Source organism: Cetorhinus maximus, chromosome 19 (genome assembly GCF_964194155.1).
Source record: "Cetorhinus maximus chromosome 19, sCetMax3.hap1.1, whole genome shotgun sequence".
Classification (NCBI taxonomy): domain Eukaryota; kingdom Metazoa; phylum Chordata; class Chondrichthyes; order Lamniformes; family Cetorhinidae; genus Cetorhinus; species Cetorhinus maximus.
Genome location: NC_135897.1, coordinates 12453285 through 12479109, shown reverse-complemented (window position 1 = coordinate 12479109; position 25825 = coordinate 12453285). Strand labels below are relative to the sequence as shown.

Genomic DNA, 25825 nt, shown 5'->3' with positions numbered 1-25825 from the left:
ACACAGTGAACGCTGGATGTAACCTTCCCTTGCAGACTATAGCTAGACCTGTGTTAAATCTTCTGGTTAGCACTTCAACTCATAGAGTAATTCCCCCAAATACAGTAAAAACTCTCTCCCAGGAGATAAAAAAACTCTTTGATTCTCTTCATTCTTCAAAAGGGTATTCAAAAGTTTTTTTTATTTATTCATTCATGGGATGTGGGCTTCGCTGGCTGGGCCAGCATTTATTGCCCATCCCTAATTGCCCTTAAAAAGGTGGTGGTGAACTGCCTTCTTGAGCCGCTGCAGTCCACGTGATGTAGGTATACCCACAGTGCTGTTAGGGAGGGAGTTCCAAGATTTTCACCCAGCGACAGTGAGGGAATAGCGAAATATTTCCAAGTCAGGATGGTGTGTGGCTTGGAGGGAAACTTGCAGGTGGTAGTGTTCCCAAGGGTCTGCTGCCCTTGTCCTTCTAGAAGGTAGCAGTCATGGGTTTGCAGGGTGCTGTCTAAGGAGCCTTGGTGAATTCCTGCAGTGCATCTTGTAGATGTTACATACTGCTGCCACTGTGTAGGTGGTGGGGGGAGTGAATGTTTGTGAAAGGGGTGCCAATCAAGCGGGCTGCTTTGTCCTGGATGGTGTCAAGCTTCTTGAGAGTTGTTGGAGCTGCACTCATCCAGGAAAGTGGAGAGTATTCCATCACACTCCTGACTTGTGCCTTGTAGATGGTGGACAAGCTTTGAAGAGTCAGGAGGTGAGTTACTCCCGGCAGAATTCCCAGCCTCTAATCTGCTCTTGTAGCCACAGTATTTGTATAGCTAGTCCAGTTCAGTTTCTGGTTAACTGTAACCCCCAAGATGTTGTTAGTGGGGGATTCAGCAACGATAATGCCATTGAATGTCCAGGTGTGATGGTTAGATTCTCTCTTGTTGGAGATGGACATTGTCTGGCACTTGTGCGGCACAAATGTTACTAGACACTTGTCAACCCAAGCCTGAATATTGTCCAGGTCTTGCTGCATTTGGACATGGACTGCTTCAGTATCTGAGAAGTTGCAAATGGTGCTGAACATTGTGCAAACATCAGCGAACATCCCCACTTCTGAACTTATGATGGAAGGAAGGTCATTGATGAAGCAGCTGTAGACGGTTGGGCCTAGGACACTACCCTGAGGAACTTCTGCAGTGATGTCCTGGAACTGAGATGATTGACCCCCAACAGCCACAACCATCTTCCTTTGTGCTAGGTATGATTCCAACCCGGGAGAGATTTCCCCCTGATTCCCATTGACTCCAGTTTTGCTAGGGCTTCTTGATGCCACACTCAGTCAAATGCTGCCTTGATGTTAAGGGCAGTCACTCTCACCTCACCTCGGGAGTTCAGCTCTTTTGGCCAGGTCTGAACAAAGGCTGTAATGAAGTCAGGAGCTGAATGACCCTGGCAGAATCCAAACTGAGTGTCAGTGAGCAGGTTATTGCTAAGCAAGTGCTGCTTGATAGCACTGTTAATGACCCCCTTCCAAAGAGTAGACTGATGAGGTGGTCATTGGCTGTCTTGGATTTGTCCTGCCTTTTGTGTACAGGACATACCTGGGCAATTATCCACATTGTCAGGCAGATGGCAGTGTTGTAGCTGTACTGGAACAGCTTGGCTAGGGACGCAGCAAGTTCTGGAGCACAAGTCTTCAGTACCACTGCCGGAATGTTGTCAGGGCCCAAAGCCTTTGCAGTATCCAGCGCCTTCAGCCATTTCTTGATATCACGTAGAGTGGATCGAAGGCTGGCATCTGTGATGCTGGGGAAATCCGGAAGAGGCAGAGGTGAATCGCCCACTCAGCACTTCTGGCTGAAGATCCTTCAGCCTTATCTTTTGCATTGATGTGCTGGGCTCCCCCATCACTGAGGATGGGGACATTTGTGAGTTGTTTAATTGTCCACCACCATTCATGACTGGATGTGGCAGGACTGCAGAGCTTAGATCTGATCCGTTGGTTGTGGAATTGCTTAGCTCTCTCTATTGTTTTCTGCTTATGCTGTTTGCCATGCAAAATAGTCCTGTGTTTCATTCCTTGTGGACTTTTTAGCGGTTTATTACAACTGAATGGCTTGCTAGGGCATTTAAGAGTCAACCACATGGGTGTGGATCTGTGGATCAAACACTCAGAGACATGTCTACTGCAGGATGTAGACCAGATCAGGTAAGGACAGCAGATTTCCTTCCCTAAAGGACATTAGCGAATCAGATGGGTTTTTACAACAATCGACTGTGGTTTCATGGTCATCATTAGGCTTTTAATTCCAGATTTTGTTGATTGAATTCAAATTCCACCAAACCCGGGTCCCCAGATCATTACCCTGGGTTTCTGGATTACTAGTCCAGTGACAATACCACTACGCCACTGCCTTCCCCCGCATACAGTCAAGGGAGAGAATCAAAAGGACATAGTCACTTTAAGATGATTGGGATGTCAGTGATATCACCACACTGTTTATCTCTACTGGAGTGAAATCGTGCCTCTCTGCAACTGGACTATAATTCTGACCATTCTAACATGCCGGTAATATGCTTTGTTTGGTACTGCTGTAACATAGTATCTTTATAAAAACATCAGTTAAGTTTATGGAGGCTTCCCAAAGACATTTCCTAAATAAATAGAAACAAATAGGTTCATTAAAAATATTTATTTCTCAAATAAAAGTGTTGTGTACAAAGGCACAAAATGAGTCCATGTGCAATGTTAGAATTGAAATACTCCAGGACATTTCTCAACAGATAAGTGCTGAAGTTGTTATACATGGCACAATCCTGGATGTTCTGTGATGTAGTTATTGGGTAGCACTGAAATATGACCCTCAAACACTCAGAGACATGTCTACTGCAGGATGAAACAAAAACAAAAACAAAAACACCTGGAAAAACTCAGCAGGTCTGACAGCATTTGCGGAGAGGAACACAGTTAACGTTTCGAGTCCGTATGACTCTTCAACAGAACTGCAGGATGAATCCTGCCAACAAAGCAATAAAGGCAAAGGAACTCACCAGACAGCTAGCCTCTGTTCAATCTCTTTCAGGAATCCACGATGAAACTCATAAATAGGGTCAATGTTGGAAAACAATAAAGTCATAAGTCCATCTGGCATTGCGTTCTCTTTGATAACAGCACTACGGAACCACTAGGAGAGAAAGAAAAATCCATATTAATATAATGCCATTCATACCTCAGAGCATACCAACCAAAGTGTCTGTTTTGGTAATGATGTTGGTTGAGGGTTAAATATTGACCAGGAATTCACTGGCAAACTCCCCATATCTTTCACATCCAAAGGCAGAAGGGACCTTGGTTTAAGATCTCATCCAAAAGACAGCACCTCAAACAGTGCAGCACTCACTCTAGACTGTCATCCTGGATTGTGCGCTCAGTATCTGAAGAGGAACTCGAATCCACAACCTTCTGACTCAGGGTTGAAAGTGTTACTCACGGAGCAGAGCAAACAATACACTGACAAAGCACCAAAAACAAGTAGAAAAGCACTTAAAAAGATTTCCAAACTGAAGTAGACAGGATAGAATCTCCTTACCACAGTGATGACTTCCAAATCCTTCAGATAGGTCCTCTCTGTGGTCAGGATTTCCTTTGCAATGAAGTAAGCCTTGTCAGCTGGGTAACGCTGTTAAAAAAAAACAGCAAACATTAAACCATCATTGCAGGAAATCATCTTCAAACCAACTGGGAAATCCCACAAAAATCATAGCCAGTCTTCAAATCATCACAGAAATAGGCTCAAATTGGGCTAGACAATATTTTAAACCACTCAAAATCCTTTGGAAGCAGGAGTGGGTGCAGGAACAACCTAGTGGAAGTACTGCCACCTCGTCGTTTTATCAAAACATAGGGACCACGGGAAATTCAGACCCGAGTTTATTCTCTCTTGTCCTCTATCATTTCTAAAGAAAGCATCCATATTTGACACTCACCTGGATGAGTACAGCTCCAACAACACTCAAGAAGCTCAACATCACCCAGGACAAAGCAGCCCACTTGATTGACACCCCATCCACAAACACTCACCCTCTCCACCACCGACACAAAGTGACAGCCGTGTGTACCATATACAAGATGCACTGCAGCAACTCACCAAGGCTCCATCAACAGCACCTTCCAAACTCATGACTTCTACTACCTAGAAGGACAAGTGCAGCAGCAGGTGCATGTGAACACCACCACCTGCAAGTTCACCTCCAAGCCACACACCATCTTGATTTAGAAATATATCGCCATTCTTTCACTGTTGCTAGGTTAAAATCCAGGAACTCCCTCCCTAACAGCAATGTGGATGTACCTACATCACATGGACTGCAGCAGTTCAAGAAGGCAGCTCACCACCACCTTTTCTTGAGGGAAACTAGGGATGATCGATAAATGATGGCCTGGCCAGTGACGCCAATATCCCACGAATGAACAAAATAAAAACATAGGAACAGAAATGCACCACTGAGCCCTTGAACCTATTCCACTATTCAATTAGATCCTGGTTAATCTGTATCTTAACCCCATCTACATTCTTTTTACAGAGGGCGGTGTATGGTTTTGCTTATCCCTTCCTTCCAAAAGCACCTCATCGCATCAAAACACCCAATCGTCTGACTGTGTGTGTATCTTTACAATGGGAAGCCTGGAAATGGCAAGGAGCATAGAGAGACAGGATCACAGGGACCAGCAAGAATTGGGGGCGCTGAGCTTCAGAATCAACCAGGGCTCCAAGGAGTTCAGGGGTCCCATTAGAAACAAATAATTTTAAAATGTTTATATTTTTTAAACAAATCTAAAAATCTATAAAAATCCTATTTCTTATGCTCATATAAAAACATTGTTCCTTGGTATGATGCTGAACCAAAGAGAATGTGGTTTCTGACTCGATGCCTGGTATGTGCTGGGTTTGTTGACTTATGCCAGGCTGTGGTCAGTGCCTCACAGGTGGTATCTATCTCCTTGGGGTTGGGAGGAGAAAACAAGGTAGTAGCCAGTTGCTGTTGGGACAGTGTACACATGGATGTCAGATGGGGATGGTTCAGGCTGGCATTCATATGGAGAATGGCCCCTTTAGTGAGATATCAGGAAAAGAGAGAAAGAACAAAAAGGAACAGTTTTCTTCTGTATGGAGTTAGGAAAGATGGAACGAAAGAAAAAGACTTCCATTTCTATAACCACTTCCACGGCTTCAGGACACCCCAAAGCATTTTGCAACCAATTATACCCATTTGGTGTGTACTTACTGTTGTAATGTAGGAAACACAGCAGCCAGTTTGTGCACAGCAAGATCCCACAAACAGCAACGTGATAATGCCCACACAATCCAGTTTAGTGATGTTGATCGAGGTACAAATGTTGGCCATCAGGAATAACTCCCCTGCTCTTCTTTGAAATAGTGCCATTGGATCTTTTACATCCATGTGAAGGAGCAAATGGGGCCTCGGTTTAATGCCTCAATCAAAGACGCACAAGAGCGTCTGCCTAGGTTTGGTACTCATATTCTGCCCATTAGCCTCTGACTCAAATGCAAGAGTGTTGCGAATTAACGCCCAGTACAAAGCAGTAGTATCAGTGGGAGAAACAGCGTCAGTGATAGTATCAAACTTGGCACACCAGTTACATGATGGCTACAGGCAGCAGGGATGAGGGTGGGCGGGGGGGTGGGGGGGGTGGGGCGGGAGAGGGGGTTTATTTTTAGTTTCCATACTGTGCCGTGTTACATTTTACATAAGTTATTTTCAAAACTTTATGTTGAGACACCTAACAGTTGGCCAAAGGTCTTTGCTTAAGCTGCTTGGAATTTTGCCTGGAGCAGAGTTTTTGCTGAGAAAAGCAATAATATATAACAAAGTCCTGAATCACTAACACCCTTCAAAGAATAATCCAATTCCACACCTTCCGTCGGTCTTCTTCTTCATCATCCACCCTGGTGCTCCCTGCATCGCTGAGGATTGGGCTCTGCAGTGGCGACAGAGACTGAGGGGGCAAATTTTGATTAGACATCTGGGATCCAGGAAGCAGCACATTCAAAGGACTTCTTGTAGTAAGAGGAGACAGCTGCAGGCTATCGACTAAACTACCTGAAACAGATGAAAAGCACAAATACAAAAAATATAATCCAAGAGACATCTCCGTAACACAAACAAATCTGAGTGGGGAGGATGGGGTGTGAAAACTATCAGTTTGTAAAATAGGAAAGTGCTTTGGTCAAACTTTGGAGCGTGAGGATTTTCCTGGATGACTAATTTACATGAAAATTTAACTTCAGGATACTATAGGGATCTGCAGCAGCCATCTCTGGACTTTTGGAAAGCTCATGGATTGCCACTTCTACCAAGGAGGGCATTCTCAGGCACATCAAGTAATTGCTGCGAAAAGGCTGTTTTCCCCATCATTTTGCTCCAGTACCCATTCTCCTATCCAGATCCAACTGTTTTTGAACAGTTCCAATGTTTTGCCTCTACTACCCTGCCTGGTAGATTGTTACAATCATTTTATTTGTTCTAAATTCATGCCACTAATTTCTATTGTTGTCCCCCTCGCCTGTTTTAATGATGTATTCTGAAGTCATAATCTGGGACAGCCCCAACTAACCATAGCCACTGTAGCTCTTCCTTCTAAGGCTGTAAAGCTGAGGCTACCGCTTCTTCCCTGGGGTTGTACTTGTTGCTCTTTCTGTACCCTGCCCAGTGCATCGATATCTGCGATCCTCTGCTACGTTGGTTTTTCCTATGGCAGTTCCAGTCAAGGATGAAGATACGTCACCTATCCAACAATCTTCACTCTTTGAGTGACGTCCACACGTAACACTTGTGAATTCATCAGATCCCAAAGAAACCACATGTCGAGCATGCAGAGTCTCACGGTGCTACAATAAGGTCTCTCTCTCTTACCAGTCTCTGGTGCCCTCATGTTGTGTGAAACTGTCTCTCTCTCTCTAAAAGGTTTCAGTCATTAAACAGTTTAGTTTAAGTCAACATAGGGGAGATAATTAAAGGCTTTTTGTTTGCTTCTAAATTTAACTTGCAATAGGAAAATTGATAAAAATGAATATATTAGATAATCCCTCTCAGTTTAATATGCTTTAAGTTTATAAAACAAAAAGTAAAAGCTACAATAAATATATTTCTTTTATCACATACACAGCCACTATTTTTTTTAAAAACTCAATATAAACTTTACCTGAATAAAGCTTCTGAAATTTTCCCTTTAAATTTTCTTTACAGAGTTTTAAATAGAGACAGGGGATATTCTATAATTTGGCTACTGATGCTTCCTGGGAACTATGAACATTGCACATGCTCTGACTGCAAGGTTTGCCTTCAACTAAAAAAGTACAAGAATAACAAGTACAAGCTCAGGGTTGTGGAAGAATCTGAAACTTTCAAGTATAAACTACAATGAAGATATCAAAAAATCACAAATATAAGTAAATTAATAAATTTACTGTTATTGCGAAGATAATTTTTGACACTCTTTAAAACATAGTAAGTTTCAGTTAGCAAAAAGGACAAAAGTATTTTCAACATTAGAATTTTCAGTAATTTGTAGTGAAAAGATTCAGTGAAAAGATAATATAACACCATGTGGTAATGTGACAGAGAGCATGAATGGCAAATCATGACATTAATATTAATGATGCAAAATTTGGGTGTAATGCATCTTTTTATGCCCTACAAGTGACCTTAGGGGGTCCAAAATGGCGTGAGCACTTCAGGTGTGAATCATGCCTGACACCATAAAGGTGAGTGCATTAGTACAAGCAATGAATGTCTGCCGGAATTACACAGAGTAGACAGGTCGTGATGCCAGTCAGCACGAAACACTGATTCGACACCAACATTGCCACTTGTTGGTTCAAGAGGCAATTACTGCCCTCTCTCATGCTTGCAAAGCTGAACACATACTCAGCAGCAGGGAGTGCACCCCACCAGCATTATTCAAAGGGATTACCAACTACTTTCAGTTTAGTTGCTGATTGATTTCCATAGGTTGTTGCTGCAAGTACTAGTGTTTGGTGTTTTCTAGTGTTTGTTAAAGTTGTTAAAGTCTACAGGGAGTGATGTGGCATAAGCTGAAGGATTTGGCCCTGACTTCAAGGCTTCTGCAGGAACCAGCTTTCTCTGACATAGGTGCACAAGTGGGCTTTCTCCATGGAATAAAGCGTAGTTGAAGAAAGAGCGGAGCTGACACTAAGCAGTACAGCTGCTGAAAGGGGGAGGAAGTGGATGGGGAGAAGGATTCTCAGCAGGAGGTCATATCTGTCCAGTGTTCGGGGAGCAATTCTCTTACTTAAAACTTAGTGAGGAACTGTGTGCAAGAGGTCTGTGTTTCAGCAAGGGTATCCTTGCTGAAATATGCCACCTGCTCCAGCCACAAATGAAGCCTCAGTGCAGGGCAAAGATGGCATTGCCAGTGTCTGTGGCACTGCCATTGCAATGAACTTATTTGTCTGGCTCCTTCCACACTGGAGCAGATGTTTGCAACGTCTCCTTGTTTGGCAAACTGTTGTGTAAGGAAGGTCACTGAGGCTCTTTCTGTTCAGAGAGAGCTAACTACATTTCATTCGCTCCTGTCAGAGTGAAGCATACTTTGCAAGGATTACAGGCTTTACCCTGGTGTAGGGTGCCATTGATTGCATGCATATCATTTTGTGGGGGCCACGTACAAACTCTACCCTTTACTGCAACTGAAAGAGATTCCACTTCCACCATGTCCAGCTGGTGTGTGGTCACAGGCAACATATCATGCAGACCAATGTCCGTTATCCTGGCAGCAGTCATGATGCCCTTCATTTTGTGGCTGTCTGTTGTGCCAGCTACATTTGAGCCAAAAGGCAAATCAAAGGGTGGCCACTGGGCAGCTAGGGCTATCCACTGACTGCAGGGCTGATGACTCCAGCACATAACCCATGCACACATGTGCAACATGCATACAATGAAAGCCCTGTAAACTTTGCCACACAAAAGGTGACAGAGCAGAGCACTGGTGTGCTGAAACAAAGCCTTCACTGGCCAGGCCACTCTGGAGGAGCCCTGCAGTACTTGGCAGAGTGGGTGTCAAGGTTCATGGTGGTGTGCTGCATGCTGCACAACACCCAAACATATGGGCAGAGCCCTTGCCACCAGCTATATGGTGAGGAACAGGAAGAGGAAGAAGAAAGGAGGAGAAAGAAGAAGAAAAGAGGAGGCAACCCTGCCAGCCCCTTTCACACCAGGCTATCCATGAAGCACTCACCTAACTGCAATACCAATAAGGGCAACCCCAATTCCCGACATGTATATAATTATGAGGGGCATGGATAGGGTAGACAGGAAGGAACTTTTCCCCTTGGTGGAGGGATCAATAACCAGGGGGCATAGATTTAAGGTAAGGGGCAGGAGGTTTAGAGGGGATGTGAGGAAGAATTTTTTCACCCAGAGGCTGGTGGGAATCTGGAACTCTCTGTCTGAAAGGGTGGTAGAGGCAGAAACACTCATTCCATTTAAGAAGTATTTGGATGTGCACTTGCAATGCCTTGGCATACAAGGCTATGGGCCTAATGCTGGAAAATGGGATTAGAATAGTTAGGTACTTGTTTGACCTGCACAGGCTCGATGGACCGAAGGGCCTTTTTCTGCGTTGTAGACCTCTATGACTCCCCTGTAGTACAACATGTGTGTGACCTCACCCTCCAGGGAGCTGTCACCTTTGCTATCCTTGTCCCCTGCCCTAGTTGCAGCCCACTCTTGCCTATCCCACCTCAAATCTATCCTCTAAATTATGCATTGTGTCAGTCTCCAACATTAATCAAGTGGCAGCGTTTCTACATCATCTTCTTGTTCTTCCACCACTGACTTGTCAGGTTGCAGTTCTTGGGTATCTGAAAGGAAAAGGATGTAACAATAGTGCTGTGGTGAGAGAAGGGGAGGTACGGGTGGACAAGACAGACGTGTGCTTACATCATCAGAAACTTGTAAATCAGAAGAAATTTTGGCACAAAGAGGAAATGGGGTGTGAGTCACTCCAATGGTGGCAAGCACTGTCTTTTCCATGGGGGGGTGAGGACATGCAGTCACGCCTGTTCCCTGTTGGTTAGCACCTGCTGTCTCTGGTTGTGCGGCACCTTGTCCTGTAAGGGAGGGAAGAGCGTCAGTGAGTGTATTGCAACCTGTTTGGATAATGTGGCTGTCAAGTTTGAGTAGCTGACAGTATGTGCAAGCCATGAGATGTGGGTAGGAGAGTTTGCAGCAGTGCTCAGTATGTGAGGGTGAGATAAAGCAACGAATGTTAGATCTAAGTCCTATTTGTTAGATATTGTTGGTAGGGGTGTGGTGAGTTGAGTAGTGAGAGAGGCTGATGGTGCAGTTGGTGGGATACAGCATTTGAAGATACATTCACTGACCTCAGCTACTCACAAGGCCAATAAACCTCTTGCAGCAATGCACCCAGGTCCTCGGGCTTGATTACTGGCATTGATCTTCCCAGCTATCCGCTCCCATTGCCCTCTGAGAGTTTGGAGGACCTCATGGTCCTCTGCAGATACTGTACAGCATTCCTCTCCTTCTTTGCGCCTCCTCAACTAAGCCTCCATTGCTGCCTCAGAAAATGTTGGGAGCTCATTCCCACCTTTTCTTTTCCAGGTCAGCATCAGTTATAGAACATCTTCCAAGACCTGCTCCAGCCACAATACACATCCCTTTTAGTAGCACAGGCTAGCTTTAACTGGTGCCAGCCTCTCTCAATTTTGGCACCCTGCTGAGATGTGCAGCCACTCAACAGCATGGTTTAGTGCTGGCTGTACATATAATCATGTTAGTTAGCAGCCAACACAAAGCTGATGTGCTCCCTGCATCAGAAGTGACGGGCATGGGTAATCCTACATCACAATCCCCGCACCCATTTTGGGGGCTATGGAATTTAACCCCCTCAAACTCTTAATAGAGTGGCACCTACTGGCTTGACAGGGCAATGTAAAAGGCAAATGTGAATATTTCAACATGGAAATCTTTGCTGGGAAACACATGCAAAACAATTTTCAATAGATTGCATGAATTTTAATAGGTTAAATTTCACTCCCACAAAATTAGGTATGCCCACCCTGCTACTCCCAAAAGATCTGGTGATCAGACTTAAATTATATGAACTCCCCTTGTCACATTTAAAACATCTTGTGGCCAATCCGCTTGTGTCTTCTCTGCCGTACCTCATGCCTCTGCTCAATGCTCAGGTTTCCCACCTGCATTTACAACTCCACTAACCTCAACCATACCTCCATTATTCTCCAGGCCAATGTTTATAGTCCATTCCAAGATCTAGGCTCACGAGTCAAGCTTGCATTATGGACCATTTCCAGCTTCACATAATAGCATTTCCCAACATGCATCTCCTGCTTTGTCCTTTCCAGTGTCCCCACCTTTCAGTGCTCCCAATCCCTACTGCTCCACATCTCAACCATATTGGTCCCACCCTGCAGCCAACCACCCCTTGCTGTGATTATAACCCTCCTCAGCGTCACCAACCCACCCAGACACCAATGACCCCATTCGATCACCCAAATTCCAAACTTCCTGATTCCTCTTATTCTCCAACCAAGCTTTGCAAATGTGGGTTCACAGTCTTGATGTATCTCAAAGTCTTGGACTGTTTGCGAAATCAGCATACAATGAGTTGAAACAGCTTTCTGCTGAACTGAAATGCACTGTGAAGCAGGCCTAAGGCAAGGTAGAGGAATTGAAGGAATGTGAGGTCATTCATCCATGTCTTGATGGTAAGGGAGATGTAGGTCTGATCACTGTGTTTATAGTAATGAAATGATTGGAAGAGATTAAGTGGATCGTATAGCCATGGTAAGAATGATAAGGAAAGATTGAGATGGGGTTAGTGCATTTTCATGGCTCCATGTTTATTATTCTTGGTGTCACTTTTGTGTGACTCTCATGTATTGTGATTGAGTGGTGGTATGCACGAAATGTAGGGATCAAAGGTCGAATTGGTATAATTTGAGTAAACCATTGTGGAGTGTGGTGTACTTTGACTTGAGTTCTCACAGTGAATTGAGAGCTCAATAAAGACTCTCATACATATGCATGTGTGAAGTACCAGAATACTCATGGTGGATCATGTAACATGAATTCCAAAGACCTGATTATGCTGTTGTGACAACTGATGACCAGGTACTCTTGTGTTTAAACAAAATGAATTAGGACAAGAAAGCAGTCCAAACACAAGCCTCTGAACACACAAACTCCCTCCCCCAACACTCCAAGGTACCTGCTCCCTCCCCCCTTAGCATTCCCTGGCCTCAAACCCCAACGTACATGTCTAGGTCATATCCACTCACTGTGCCCCTCCTTTCCCTGTAGAATGAGACCCAAAAGCCCAAATGTACCCTAAATCGTCCTAAATGCAATATCGGAATGCTCCCAGGCCCATTCTCAAGCCCACCCCTTCAACCACTCGTCCTACCATCTTCCCTCCCAACATCTACTCTTGCTTCCTCCAAGGTGCAGCTCTCTCCCATGTTCTCACTCAATTTTAGAGACCCATGTATGCTGTTTCTCCCACCTCAGTACACACTACTGCCTTCCAGTGTAACCAAGACCTTCTGATTAGAAATACATAGTGAGTACACCAGTGAAGGGACATTTTTTTTTTATTCTTTCACAAGATGTGGGCATTGCTAGCTATGTCAGCATTTATTGTCCCTTCCCAATTGCCCTCGAGGTGGTGGTGGTGTGCTGCCTTCTTGAACCACTGCAGTCCATGTGGCGTAGGTACATCCACACTCCTGTTAGGAAGGGGGTCCAGGATTTTGACCCAGCAACAAGGAATGGCAATATAATTCCAAGTCAGGATGGTGTGTGACTTGGAGAGGAACTTGTAGGTGGTGGTGTTCCCATGCACCTGCTGCCCTTGTCCTTCTAGGGCACAGGTCTCACAGGTTTGGATGGTTTGAGGACCACAAAGAGGCATTGGAAACATACAGAAGAAAGGAGAAACTTCCAGAAACAGTGAAAGAAAAGCAATGAAAAAGACAGTTGGAAAACTATGTTGACAAAATTGAAAACAGCATGTAGTGGCATCCAACAAAAATTTGTATTCATATGAATTTCAGAGTTCAGGGATTGGGCAGCTGAAGACGCAGCCAACAATGATGTGATGATTAAAATTTGAAATGCTCAAGCAGTCAAAATGAGATGAGCAGATATATTTGAGGGTTGTGGGGCTGGAGGAGATTACAGAGATCGGGAGGGGCGAGGCCACAGAGGGATTTAAAAACAAGGCTGAAAATTTTAAGAACGAGTACACGGTCAGAATCTCAATCCATGATCTAATATGACAACAAGGTTGCAAAGAGTCTGGTTTGTTCTCAGGTTGGCGCCAGGGAAAGAGATGGAGACAGCAGCTAGGGAACAAAGTTTGGAGGGTGGACTGAAGGCAATGGCTTCAGTCTTTCCATTGTTTAATTGTGAGAAATTCCTGCTCATACAGTACTAATAATTTAGCAACAGTGGAGGAGTTGAGAGAGGTACTGGTGAGGTAAAACTGGGTGTCATCTGCTTATAAGTGAAAACTAATGCTGTGCTTTCGGAAATGTCACTGAGGGGCCAAGGATAGATCCTTGTGGGGACACCAGGGGCAATTGGTGCAGGAGCAGGAAGAGAAGCCATTGCAAGTGATACTATGGTTATGATTAAATAGATAAGAATGGAACTCAGTAAGAGCAGTCCCATCCAGCTGGATGACAGTGGAATGACCCTTGTCGCCACCCATCTCGTGAGGGTGTCATCCTCACCCAGATTCCTGGGCCAGAGGTGCTCGAGGTTGATCTTCAAGGACATTCACAGTCTCTCCCAGTAAAAGTCAGCAGGCTTCCAACTGCTATGCTGCAGCCACTGGGGTAGTAATGCGTAGGAGCAATAGGACAGGCAGGGGCACCTGAAAAACCGGCACTAAGGGAACGCTTAGTTGACTTCCGTATGTAATGTGGCATAAGCTGATTTATAAATTTGATTTAGAATGCTTATTTCATGTTGGCTTTTATTTCCATTGTGGCCAAGCGGACAATGTGATGGTGAGGAAGGTAAGATGTAGGACTGCTGGAAAATGGGAAACTGAAGGTGTGATTACATGTATCACACTCCTATGAGTTCTCCACAAACAGCCCGGACTGAAGGGATTATCTAGGTTGCCTCCATCCTTCTTCATGCTTCTGCTCCTCAGCTGCTCAATGTACAACTGTGATAAAGGTTGTACCCTCACAAAAGCAAGGTTATGTAGCATGCAACAGACCACTATGAATCTTGACACATGCTGTCAAGTTCTGCAGAGCTTGCCCAGAGGTCCAAGCAGCAGAAGCATGAGACCAATGGTCTTGCTCAGATCTTGTGACAGAAAGGCTTCCATTTCATGCATACTACACAGGCTACACACTGGAGTCAGTCATGTCATCAGTGAATAGCCCTTGTTGCTCATTGCCACCCTTTGGTTTGCTGTCATGGCTCTACTGCAGCTGGCACAGTGGACTGCCACAGAACAAAGGCATCATGACTGCTACCTGGCATTGACTTGCTTCATGCACTATGTCACACACCAGCTGGACATCAAGGGAGTGGAATCCCTTTTGACTCCAGTACAGGGCAGAGTTGACATTCAGTGTCCATAAAGCGATGTGTGTGCAATTAGCGGCAGCTTTCACCATGGGGAAGCCTGCATTCCAAGCAAAGCGAGGTGCTTGTTCTGCCTGCTTGCCTCTGGTAAAAGAGAACAGAATGTAGGTTACTCTCTGAATAGAGAATCACAGTGGCATCCTTTACACAATAGTGGATGGCAACTGTTGAGATGTTGCAAATATCTCTAGCTCCAGCTTGGAAGGAGCCTGATGCATAGAAATTCATCACCATGGTCACCTTCACAGCCATCCTTTCCCTACACTGAGATTGCAGCTGTGGCTGCAGAAAATGGTGGATTTCAGTGGACATCTTTGCTGAAATACAGGTATCTAAAACACTTGCTCGCTGAGGTTCAACTAGGAGAATTGCTTCCTGAACACACTGGGTGAGATATGGCCTCCTGCTTAGAGCCCTTCTCCCATTCCCCCTCCTCACTTCATGTCCTATTGTGCTATCTGTTTATTCTTCCAGACATGCTGTATTCCAGCAGGAATGTCTACTAGTGGATCCATGTCTGGGAGTAACTAACTGGTTTGTACAGAAACCTTGAAGTCAGCAACAAATCTTTAGAACTTGCCACACCACTCCCTATAGGCTTTTGGAACTTGAAACTAGAAAGCAGGAAGTTCTTGTGGAATCATAGAAACAGGCAGAAGGAATCAACCAGGAACTAACCTGTAAAAGTAGATGTTCATCCCTTTAAATAGCACTGTGGGAGGTCCTTCCTGCTGCTGAATGTGTGTTCAGCTGTGCCTGTTTATGAGAGGGGGTTGAGCTCCAAAATGGCACTGCTGACATCAAATCTGCACTGCACAAACATCATGGTCTTCCTGCTCCAATATGGTGTCCAGCGCATTTCACCGCAAAAGTGCACTTGCATAACACAGTTGCCATTTGAGCTCTAAGGGCACTCACACTGCCCAAAAGACAGGCGCTAACAAGCCCAATTTCTTACCCAGAGACTCTGGAAGATTCAGGAAGATGGCTACTCACAAGTGATCTCAGGAACTTTCATTTCAGAATCTTCAGGTCATTAGTAATCCAGTCTCAAATTTGTTTGGAAGGACGAATAGTTTCTTTTAAAGTTTCACAATAATAAAGTAACATTTCTTAAATTAGGTGTACAGTACAAATGTCAATTACAAGTCTGTGTGGGTGTGCAAGCACACACATGCATATATGCACATGCAAGTGTTTGCCCTAGTTCATGTGGCAAACCAAGAAAAATAAATCCACCATCCATCTCCATCTTCTTGGTCCCTTGCTGGTCAATTCTGTGGGGTTGGATGATCAAAGCTGGTAGGAGGCAGAACTTACTGGAGGATCTAAACTTTGCAAGCCAGTGGAACAGCCAAGGAGCTTCTAATAAAATGTAACCATCCCCAACAGGTTCATCCATGAGAGCAAGATTGTAAATTCCCTCAGTGGGCAGCATAGGTCCTCTAATCTCTCTCAGAGAATTAGAAAGAGATGTGCAAGGAACTGCACAATATTAGTTTATGTACAAATTCATATCAAGCAAAATGGCACTGGGCTCCTAAGCAAACACATCTTAATAACACCTGCAGCTAAACCCCAACAGAGGCACTGAATGGAATAGTCTCTTTGCAGCCCATTTAATCATGTGAAGGAGGATCGTGCTTCTTTTACACATTATAGAAACATCATTTGAAACCATTAGGAATAAAGACAATCTGGGCCAGCTCTAACTGCCAGCAAAACAGCAGAAGGCTGACAAGGTAGAGATTATGAGTATGGACTGGACACCACTGCAAAGGTTGTTGTATGCTTTTGCATGGGAAAACTGGTCAAGATGGATGTAGGTAGCAGGCAAGTTCAAGGTCAGCAGCAGAACATAATGAAATGTCACTCTTTGACACTTTGATTTGTCTGATGGGTTAAGTTTCATATTTGCCAATCAACTGCAAGAAGTGTGCTTATAATTAATATCAAGTGTGAGACTAGTTTGTGACACAGGAGGTTTGCCAAGATACTGTCAAGAAAACAAGAAATTGTAATATTTTCCTTCCGGTAGTAACCCTGGCATATTTTATGTACTGGAAGTCAGGCTGTTGGGGCTGTAGATATGGTCATTAAATTAAGAGCTAGATTGACTGCAAGGGTCTAAAGCCAACAGTGGTTTTGATATGTCAATGGACCAAGAGGAACTTTAGTCAGAGTTTTACATAAAGCAATGACAGGAATAGTTTGAAATGAGTTGTCTTAGTTCAAAAGGAGATATATGCAGGTTGTAAAAAGGTGTCAGAAAGTGAGGTAAAGATGGGGCAAATTTGTTATTACAAGTCTAAGAGCTAAAGTAATGAATCGTCTAATCAATTCTGGGCAGAAAGCATTTCTGAAGAGACTAGTTGAGGCAATAGAGAGATCAGAGGGAAGGAATGCATTTAAGGAAACACTGAAGCCTATGTGAGGGGGTAGCTGCTTAGATCTCCCAGAAGACAGGTTAGCTGGTCAGAACTCTCAGAAGACAGTGCGAACAAGGCCAAACGGAAAGAAACAGTTGCTGCCAGCCTCAGAGAATACCCCAAGGAAAGAGCACTGTGCGGTAATTACTGGATTTCTATAGATTCTAAAATCTATAAGGATAGTTGAGCAGAAAAGGGGGAGGTTAGCTCTGAGGGTAGTTAAGATTTGTGGAACAGTTTTAAAGTACTGTTTACTGTGTGAAGCCATTCATGTATTAAGTGTAATGGTGCCCTTATTTGTTTTTTCTTTCTTTTAATAAATGTTTACTTTACTATAAAATCATCACAAGTAGTCAGGGATGTCATTTCCTGATTTCAGAACTGCTTCTCATACTACACAAATTGACAGTTGTTTCAAGTTTCCCTCTGGGATTTGAATAGCTCGGCATTTACCATTCGCCGTGCCATAACAACTGGCATTCAGCCTTTGTGCAAGGTAGGTAAATGGAAAGTCGCTGGGGTTACATAAATAGCCAATGAAACCCATGCTACCCAGATGCCAGCAACGTTCTACTATGTGGAGGAAGGCCAAGAGAACAAACTATAGTTAGCTTGTGTGTGTTTGAAAGCATGGTGGGATAACAAGGAATTGCACACACCATCTTTCATATGATAGCTTGAAAAGCAACATCAAATGTCAGTGGCCATTTTAGCCATCTACCTTATGGGCTCAACACCAACTGAAGGGCCTTCAGTTCCACTGTACTGAGTGGGGTCAGATTGATGCTTTCAAGGGACCACCTTTCACAGCTTGCTGGTGACAAAAATGGGTAAAGCAATGGCAATCTTAAGATAGGGAGCAAATCAACCACACACAACAGGCTGAATCAGTAGGAACAAAATGCATGTAGTTCCTCTGCAGGAAGTGAGGCCAATACCAAAATTTCTAGTACTCAGCTGCTGTGTTATTGGAGGAATATGAAAAAGAAAAGCAGCTAGAGTAAACCTTGGTTCATGGATGTTCTGAAGAGTGCACACCTGTCACAGAAACTTATCGCAGGTGTTGACAAGTTTGCCACGTGCTTCCAATACTTTCTGGTTTTTGATTCGGATTTCCAGCTACTGCAGTATTTTGTTAATGGGTGTATTCGTTTGACACAAACACTTCAGTGCACATCCCTTATTTTTAAACTAAGTATTTGACAGTTTGCTTCATGGGAAAGATTGGTCAAAATGCATTTTGCTTATCCTGGTCTCCCTTCTCCTCCATGTTCATGTTTCTAATTTAAGAAAAAACTTTTGTTTTCTTCCAATTTATTGTGCAAATTTCATAAAGGAAAATTAGCACACTCAACATCAGGTAACTTCATACCCAACAGGCAGTCAATTTCAATGTCCACTCTCTATAGCTCCAAAAATGCAACTTCCACTTTCCAGCAGTTACTGCATAATTCCCAATCCAAATCTATTATCCATTGAGTGCAAAATGCTTCCAATTATTCACATTTTTAATGCAATGGTGAATTTCCCCACTGTCTGTGTCATCACATTCAGATACATGCAGTCAGCTGACGAAGAGTCAAATATAAAAGAGCTTCTCTTCAAGGCAATTTCCAACAAGAGAGAATCTAACCTTCTCCCCATGACATTCGATGGCATCACCATCATTGAATGCTCCACTATCAACATCCTGGGGGTTACCATTGGCCAAAAACTGAACTGGATCAGCCATATAAATACAGTGGTTACAAGGTCAAAAGCTGTGGATTCTGCCGAGAGTAACTCACCACCTGTCTCCCCAAAGCCTGCCCACCACCTATAAGGCACAAGTCAGGAGTGTGATGGAATACTCTCCACCTGCTGGATGAATGCAGTTCCACAGCATCCAGGACAAAGCAGCTTGCTCAATTGGTACCCCATCCACCACCTTAAACATTTACTCCCTCCACCACCAACGCACAGTGGCAGCAGTGTGTCCCATCTACAAGATGCACTGCAGCAACTCACCAAGGCTCTTTCCAAACCTATGACCTCTACCATCTAGAACAAGGGCAGCAGATGCATGGAAACACTAACCACCTGCAAGTTCCCCTCCAAGTCACATACCATCCTGACTTGGAACTATATCGTTGTTTCTTCACGGTCGCGGGGTCAAAACCATGGAATTCCCTTCCTAACGGCATTGTGGGTGCACTTGCATAGGATGGACTGCAGCTGTTCAAGAAAGCGGCTCACCACCACCTTCTCAAGTGCAATTAGGAAGGGGCAACAAATGTTGGCCTAGCCACATACCATGAAAGAATAAAGAACAGCGTCCTTTCAAAGGTTTTGTTAGAAGTGAGTTTTAAAACACTATACTGGCCTGAGATTCTTGGTTATGTTCTTAAAAATCCAAGCCATCTGTACTGTAAAGATTGTCTCAAAACCATAAATTCCAGACTATGCCTTTAATGTGTTGCCCCAGCAATTTCATACCAATGCTGCAGTTAGTGTAATTGCAGTCCAAATCTGAAGCCAGCATCCAGCCTGACAGGAGAGCAAAGCTAGAGTCAACACTGAAGTGCAGAGAGTCCAGTCCAGTGCAGTCTGCTTAACTACAGATTTACTGAACATGCGTTTACCATTGGCACTCAACAGAAAGACCAAGCAGGCAGCTATAAATATACCCTAGAAATCTGAATGAACCATGTTTCTGTAATCGATACATTAATAATGTGGTAAACTGTGCATCTTCAGCAAAATTAATGTAACATGCTACCATTCAGAAGCATTCCTGTTCAAGACAAAACATGGCTCTAAGGAGTTTATATGTTGATAGAACAGGGCAATGAATTACTGACCATCAGTAAATTCAACTACAGTGACATTCTAGGCTCTCTTGGGTGTGTGTTATCTTAGTTGAAGTTCTGGGCGCATCAGCAATGTATATCCATGGCAGGGTAGATGAAAAGGTTGGGATTCCTGCTGGGAAAACGTTCCCATGGATCAATCGTGGCCTGACAACTCCAAAGTCAAATTGCCTGCAGGCATTCACTGTGCAAGTTCACACAGGAAGAATGATCACTCAGGTGAGATCTCAGAGACCTGGAACCATGGAGTAAATGCTTATGACAAAAAGAAAATTGGAACGAGGGGGGAAAAAAAGCAAGAAGTGATTTTTGAGAGTACCTGTGTGGTAGTTGTATAATAGGCTATATACAGATAAGCATAAATTTAAAATGGGGCATGTAGCAGATTAAAGAGATGCTCTCTAATGGTACTTTCTGATCCTTTAATTCAGCATTTTTTTGTAATACCTTTTAGAGTTCCATGATATTCAGATAAACACATGGAACTATATTTACACCAATCATGAGGCTAATTCATTGTGAAACTACTTGAACACAAATTTATCATAGGTTAATTACTGTATCACAATAAAATGCCTAATTAGGATGTTTCTATACATCATCTAGATGGGCTCTTGCGTTCTGGGGAAAGCATAGGAGCCATTCGTGATTGAGACATGGATCAATAACATCTAAACAATCATTTAAAACATTTCACTTTACTGTGTCTCTTCCCTTCCACAAAAACAAAAAGAGGGGCGATAGTTTTTAAATTGTATAGTATCCCCCTCTTCTGGCCCAGAGAATCCAAAATCCTACTACTGGGCACCTTTAAAACCCTACACACTTGCACTCTTCTCCCTCAAGATATTGCCATTTTCACATTGACAAAGACAAAAGCAAAAAGCCACAGCAATGAGCTGAAGCACTTTTGTCAGTTTTGCTCTAACGTATATTTGAACTCCTGCACTTTGTGGAATTATTTGTAAAGGCAAGACTAAACCCACATAAAAGCCATTCAAAATTGCCTTTATTGAAAAGGTAGTCAACAGTCACATCCTCAGCCCAGGCTGTACAGTGTGATACAGCACTGTAAGAACTGTGTATAACTGCTAATATAAGACCAATACCCAGGGCCTTCGGCCATTCCCCAGCACTTGACAGCAAAAGGAAATTAAAGATTATTACACAGCTTAAAAGAAAACTGTTCTTTACTTTAAATACATTTGCTGAGCTGGAGATTGCCCAGTCCAAAGGAAGCAACCAACAACTGTCAATTTGTTTTGAACAGATGTTTGTGAAAGAAATAGCTTGCAATTACACAGTGCTTTTCACATGCCAAAGCTTTTCACAGTCAATGAAGTAGCTTTGAAGTGTAGGGTCTGTTGTTGGGCAATTTACACACAAGAAGCTCCACAAACAGCAATGAAATAAATGACATGATCATCTGCTTTTGATTTAGGGATAAAGGTTTGGCCTAGGTACCAGGGAAATTCCTTTGCTTATTCTTCAAATAATGCTGCTTTCCAAAAAGTTATATCCAGGCTGTTCTTTAAATTTCATCTAAGCATACAGATTTAAAAGAAAAGAATGGTCAAGGGAAAGTAATCTAGATAGAAAATAATAATTCAAATGGTTAAACTTGTAATAGCTGACAGCCTCAGTCGTGCTCACAAGCTTGGATTTGAAATAATATATAAAATATCAACAACCTTAACCAGTAAGACTGGTTTGTTGCAAAGCACAAATAGTGCATAAGGGCATTACCTCTAAGCTGTATTTAATACGTATTGCTTACCTGAATACCAGGTGAAGCTTGGCACAGGATTACAGGTTATTTATACCAACACCAAAATCATTCACATCGATCACTTTAAACATTAAAAGCTAGTAACCGCTGCACAAGAACAGGGAAAAGTAACTTTACTATAGACCCTGTAATCAGGATGAATGCAAGAGAAAAGGGAATCAAGTTTAACAACTTTACTTGATATTACTTGTCAAGACAGTGGTTTCAGGAGCCCACCGAAAACTACTCCAAAACAAATGGCATGGGAACTTCTGAAATGGTAGTTTAGGCACCTACAAAGGAGGATTTATGGCATAAACCTTGCTGCAATGACAGATGTGTGGGGAAGAAAAATTCTTTGGGCCACTAGCCCTTCCTGTTGTGGATTATAATTCTCATTTAACTTCAGCAGAAATGAGGAGTACAAACATCAGCTGAGAAAGGGAAAAACACAAATGGCAAAGTAAATTATGTATATAAAAAACACAATCAGTAAAGCAGCAAACAGTTATTTATGTCTTGTTTATTGTTTTTATATAAAATTACACAAATTACCAACACCCCTCATTGCACCAATCTGTGATGCGCTCACACAACCAGTTATTGTTCAATGGAATCTGAGCTTTTTCACAAACATTATATTGTAAACCTGTTGCAATTCTATTATCAGTGACCAATATTCTCACCAGCAAGACAAGTAAATTGTAAATTAGGGGCACTAGGTCTCAAGGTTCACAACAACATAAAGTCTGGTCTCAGTCACCCTGTAGCAATGGCCAATGAAACCAAGTTCTGGCACAGCACAAGAAAAGTAATCGACAGCTGGCATCTATTTTCTTCCAGTAAAAGGTGTTCTACTTTATATTAATGATGAGATCAACTGATTAACTAGTTACCGTTACTGACCAAATCTTTCTACATCTTCACCTGCTCTCCTCTGTTCCAAATACTCTTGCATTACTTCTGCTTAATGGCACTTCCCTCGATCAACTTCTTGACTGAAAGCATTTGCTAAAGGTCCCAGCCACATAGCCTCCAAGACCAGGTCCCAAACACAGTATCATCTAAAATACCAGACACAAGACCCATGTCCAATATCAATGATGGCACAGAACACAAACAAAGTAACACTCAAAAAGTGTACAGTATGTTAAAGACTCCATAATTAGATGCTGGGTGGCCACGTTGATGAAAAGATCACACTACAATATGGCATAAGACAAGGGTTACAAATCATGAGCCCAAAGCAATAATCCTCTTCTGCCTTGTGTCCATTATTAAACATGGAATATTCCAGGAGTCCAAGAATTGTGTAGGTTACCACCTTCTTCCTTTTTTAAAAAAATCAGCCTTTGAATCAAACCCATTATTCCTCATCCCTCAGGCAATCCATGGAGCCACACCTGCTCTCCTTACTCTTCGCTCTCTTCAAGTCCTCCCTCCAACCTTCCAGACAGGTTTGGAATCAGCCTTGTCCTGCGCATGGCAATGCGCTAGTCCCATTCTCTCTGATCTAACCTGCCCCTCTCCTCAATCCCAACCCCAACTGGTGAGGTAATATCAGCTATCCTGCCCTTTTCCTCTTACATGAAATGTCAACACACCATACAACTTCAAGTTAGTCATATACAAATCAAAATGAACAGCATTTTTTAATTAAAAAAAAGCAAATGTGAGTAAAAAATATTTTTATTTAAGATCAGATTCACTTAGTACCTCCAGCCCATAGCTCCAATTAGCAACAATTCATACAGTAACTTCAGCCAGCGGCTTTTATACAGACCAGACGCCAAATGTGGAGTGAATATGGACAGCCATTGAACACAGGGCTTGAATTTAACGTTACTCTAGTTGAGCACAAGCAGCTTCCAATTCTGCCAGCCACTAACACAAAGTCAGCCTCCTGAACTCCACGCTGAGTACTGCCATTCAGCCATTGTTTCTGTACAGTGATCTTCAAATCCTGCAATAAAGTTCCTCACAATTTTTATCTTTCACTTAAGACTTTTGTGTTTTAGTCAATGGAATGATATTCAAAGCAGTCACTGGAGTTCAAGCTGGTGAACAGGTACTAGCAAAATAATAGAATCCGTAAGTGAGGAACTGAAGTTTAATTCAAGCCCTGTATCAAATATTAGTTAGTCATAATTAAAGTGATAAAGTAAAAACAAAATCAATAATAGAATTATTTTTCTTTTACCCCAGTCCAATGACAATAATGAGAATGAGAAACCATCTAGATTTAGGGCACTTCATAAAAAATAAAATATAACAATATTACATACATTATTTCAATATACCCAATTGGTATTTGGCATTTGGGGCCTTGGGTTAGCAGTTTCATATAGAAATTTAGTTAAAATTACAAATACAGACGCAACAAATAAGAAGCATTTAATACACAACTCGCCATCACATTCTGCACGTGCACTGTACAGGTCCTACCACCTAGCTAGACCCTAGGCACTTTGAGGAACACACAAAACAAAGGGCGTGTTGGTTCAACAATTAAAAATCAAAGATGTTGCAAGCCACAACCAAGATGCACATTCTTGAGGAGCTTTCAGAATCTTGAACGTGGACAAAGTGAAGGCATAGGATTTGGCATTTTAGGAAGGGAAGGATTTGGTTAGCAGAGATAGGGAGCAAGAGGAGAGATGGGGGGAAACAGAATGGCTCTCCAATCACCTACTGCCTATCACCAGCCAACATCCCTGTCAGTGACATCTGCAATCACAATACTCTGTATCATCCTTTATAGATAACCCATCCATTAAAACAACTCCTATGGCACAAGCACAACAGGTCCAAAGCAGTATTGAAAAGCTCGACATGTGGATGTCAATTTTCAGCAGATACTTCAATTTATTCCAGCTTATATCCTCATTATTCATCAACTTACTTGATCTGGAATGAGTAAACTGAAATCTCTCCTCTCACACTCAGATACAATTAAAATAAAACACTTAGCTGGAAGACAAATAAAAATGGAAAACATAGGAACAGGAGCAGGCCATTCAGCCCCTTGAGTCTCTTCTGACATTTCGCTAGATCATGGCTGATTGGTATCTCTGGTCCATAAATGAGAAACTCTTTTTCTCTCCCTTATTCTCAATTTCCTTGACTAGACATTAGCTTATAGCACAATTCTAGAATTGATTTTAAGATATCTTGAGCTGGTAGATATACTTCTGAATTCTGAACAGAATTGTCTGTAAAGGCACCAAATGCCAAGTTCACCACTGATCCTTCACTCTAACTGATGTACTCCTACTGACTGAATCATCAGCCTTCACTATTCTATCAAAATGCTTAACCTCCTGACCTCCACATAAATATCAACAGACCCAACCAAACAAATCACATCCAACCATTAAAAACATGTGTCCTAGCTTTGTGCCCACCAACTCCAAGTCTATGCCTTTGGCTCTTGGCTACTGAGCACACTGCCAGTAGTTTGCCTCCTCTATGCATTTGCACAGAGTCCCAGTGAAGATTGCTAGTTGGTGTTTCACTGGTACTGGTAGTGAGCATTAGTGAGAAGGTAACCCAACAAGTACTTTGCCCAGATTTAGTGCTATTTGCTTTTTGGCTTTGGTCATTAATAAACGGTTGATCTAAAGGCAATCAACATATTCTTTAAAGTTGCATAGTACACTATGGAATCACGGGATTGTCAATTTAAGGTTAAAGTGCTTCACAATGGAGCTTTTCCCAAGGAATAAAACCTAACAAGGCAACATTTTCAGTACCGTTTTAGTCAACGTGGTTTTAAAAGTACATGCAAAGTGTACAGGGTGCAAATAAAAACAATAGGTTTAATCCTAAATGTAGAGGGTTGAGCTGAGCAAACAGATGGTAGCAGCCTAAACTTTATAGTTTAGTGAGGTAGCTGACAACAGATCTCATGAAGCATACACAATATGAAAAGTTAAACTCCAAAAATGTCAAAGAAATCAGAGATAGGAATATCAGAAAAATAATTGAAATGAGCGAGAAGTAAATGTTAAAGTTATTGGGCAGAACTACTTCACCCAAAGAAAGAATAATTCAACAGGTAAGATATCAGAAACAGCCAATCGTTATTTGTTATGATACAAGACGAACTGTGA

General features: G+C 42.7%; 1 protein-coding gene across 5 annotated transcripts in view; it reads right to left on the bottom strand.

Moving 5' to 3' along the window:
* The window catches only part of farp2 (FERM, RhoGEF and pleckstrin domain protein 2), a 188895-nt gene that overhangs the window by 53275 nt on the left and 109795 nt on the right, over positions 1-25825 (bottom strand). For all 5 annotated transcript variants that reach the window (XR_013579581.1, XM_078563521.1, XM_078563524.1 and 2 more), the window contains exons 13-15: positions 5912-6096; positions 3564-3653; positions 3025-3158 (exon numbers count right to left, since the gene is read on the bottom strand). Coding sequence is in view for 4 of the 5 variants with exons in the window: in XM_078563521.1 (XP_078419647.1) it covers positions 3025-3158; positions 3564-3653; positions 5912-6096 (409 nt within the window). In the remaining variant the exon portion in view is untranslated. The remainder of the gene's footprint in view (positions 1-3024; positions 3159-3563; positions 3654-5911; positions 6097-25825) is intronic.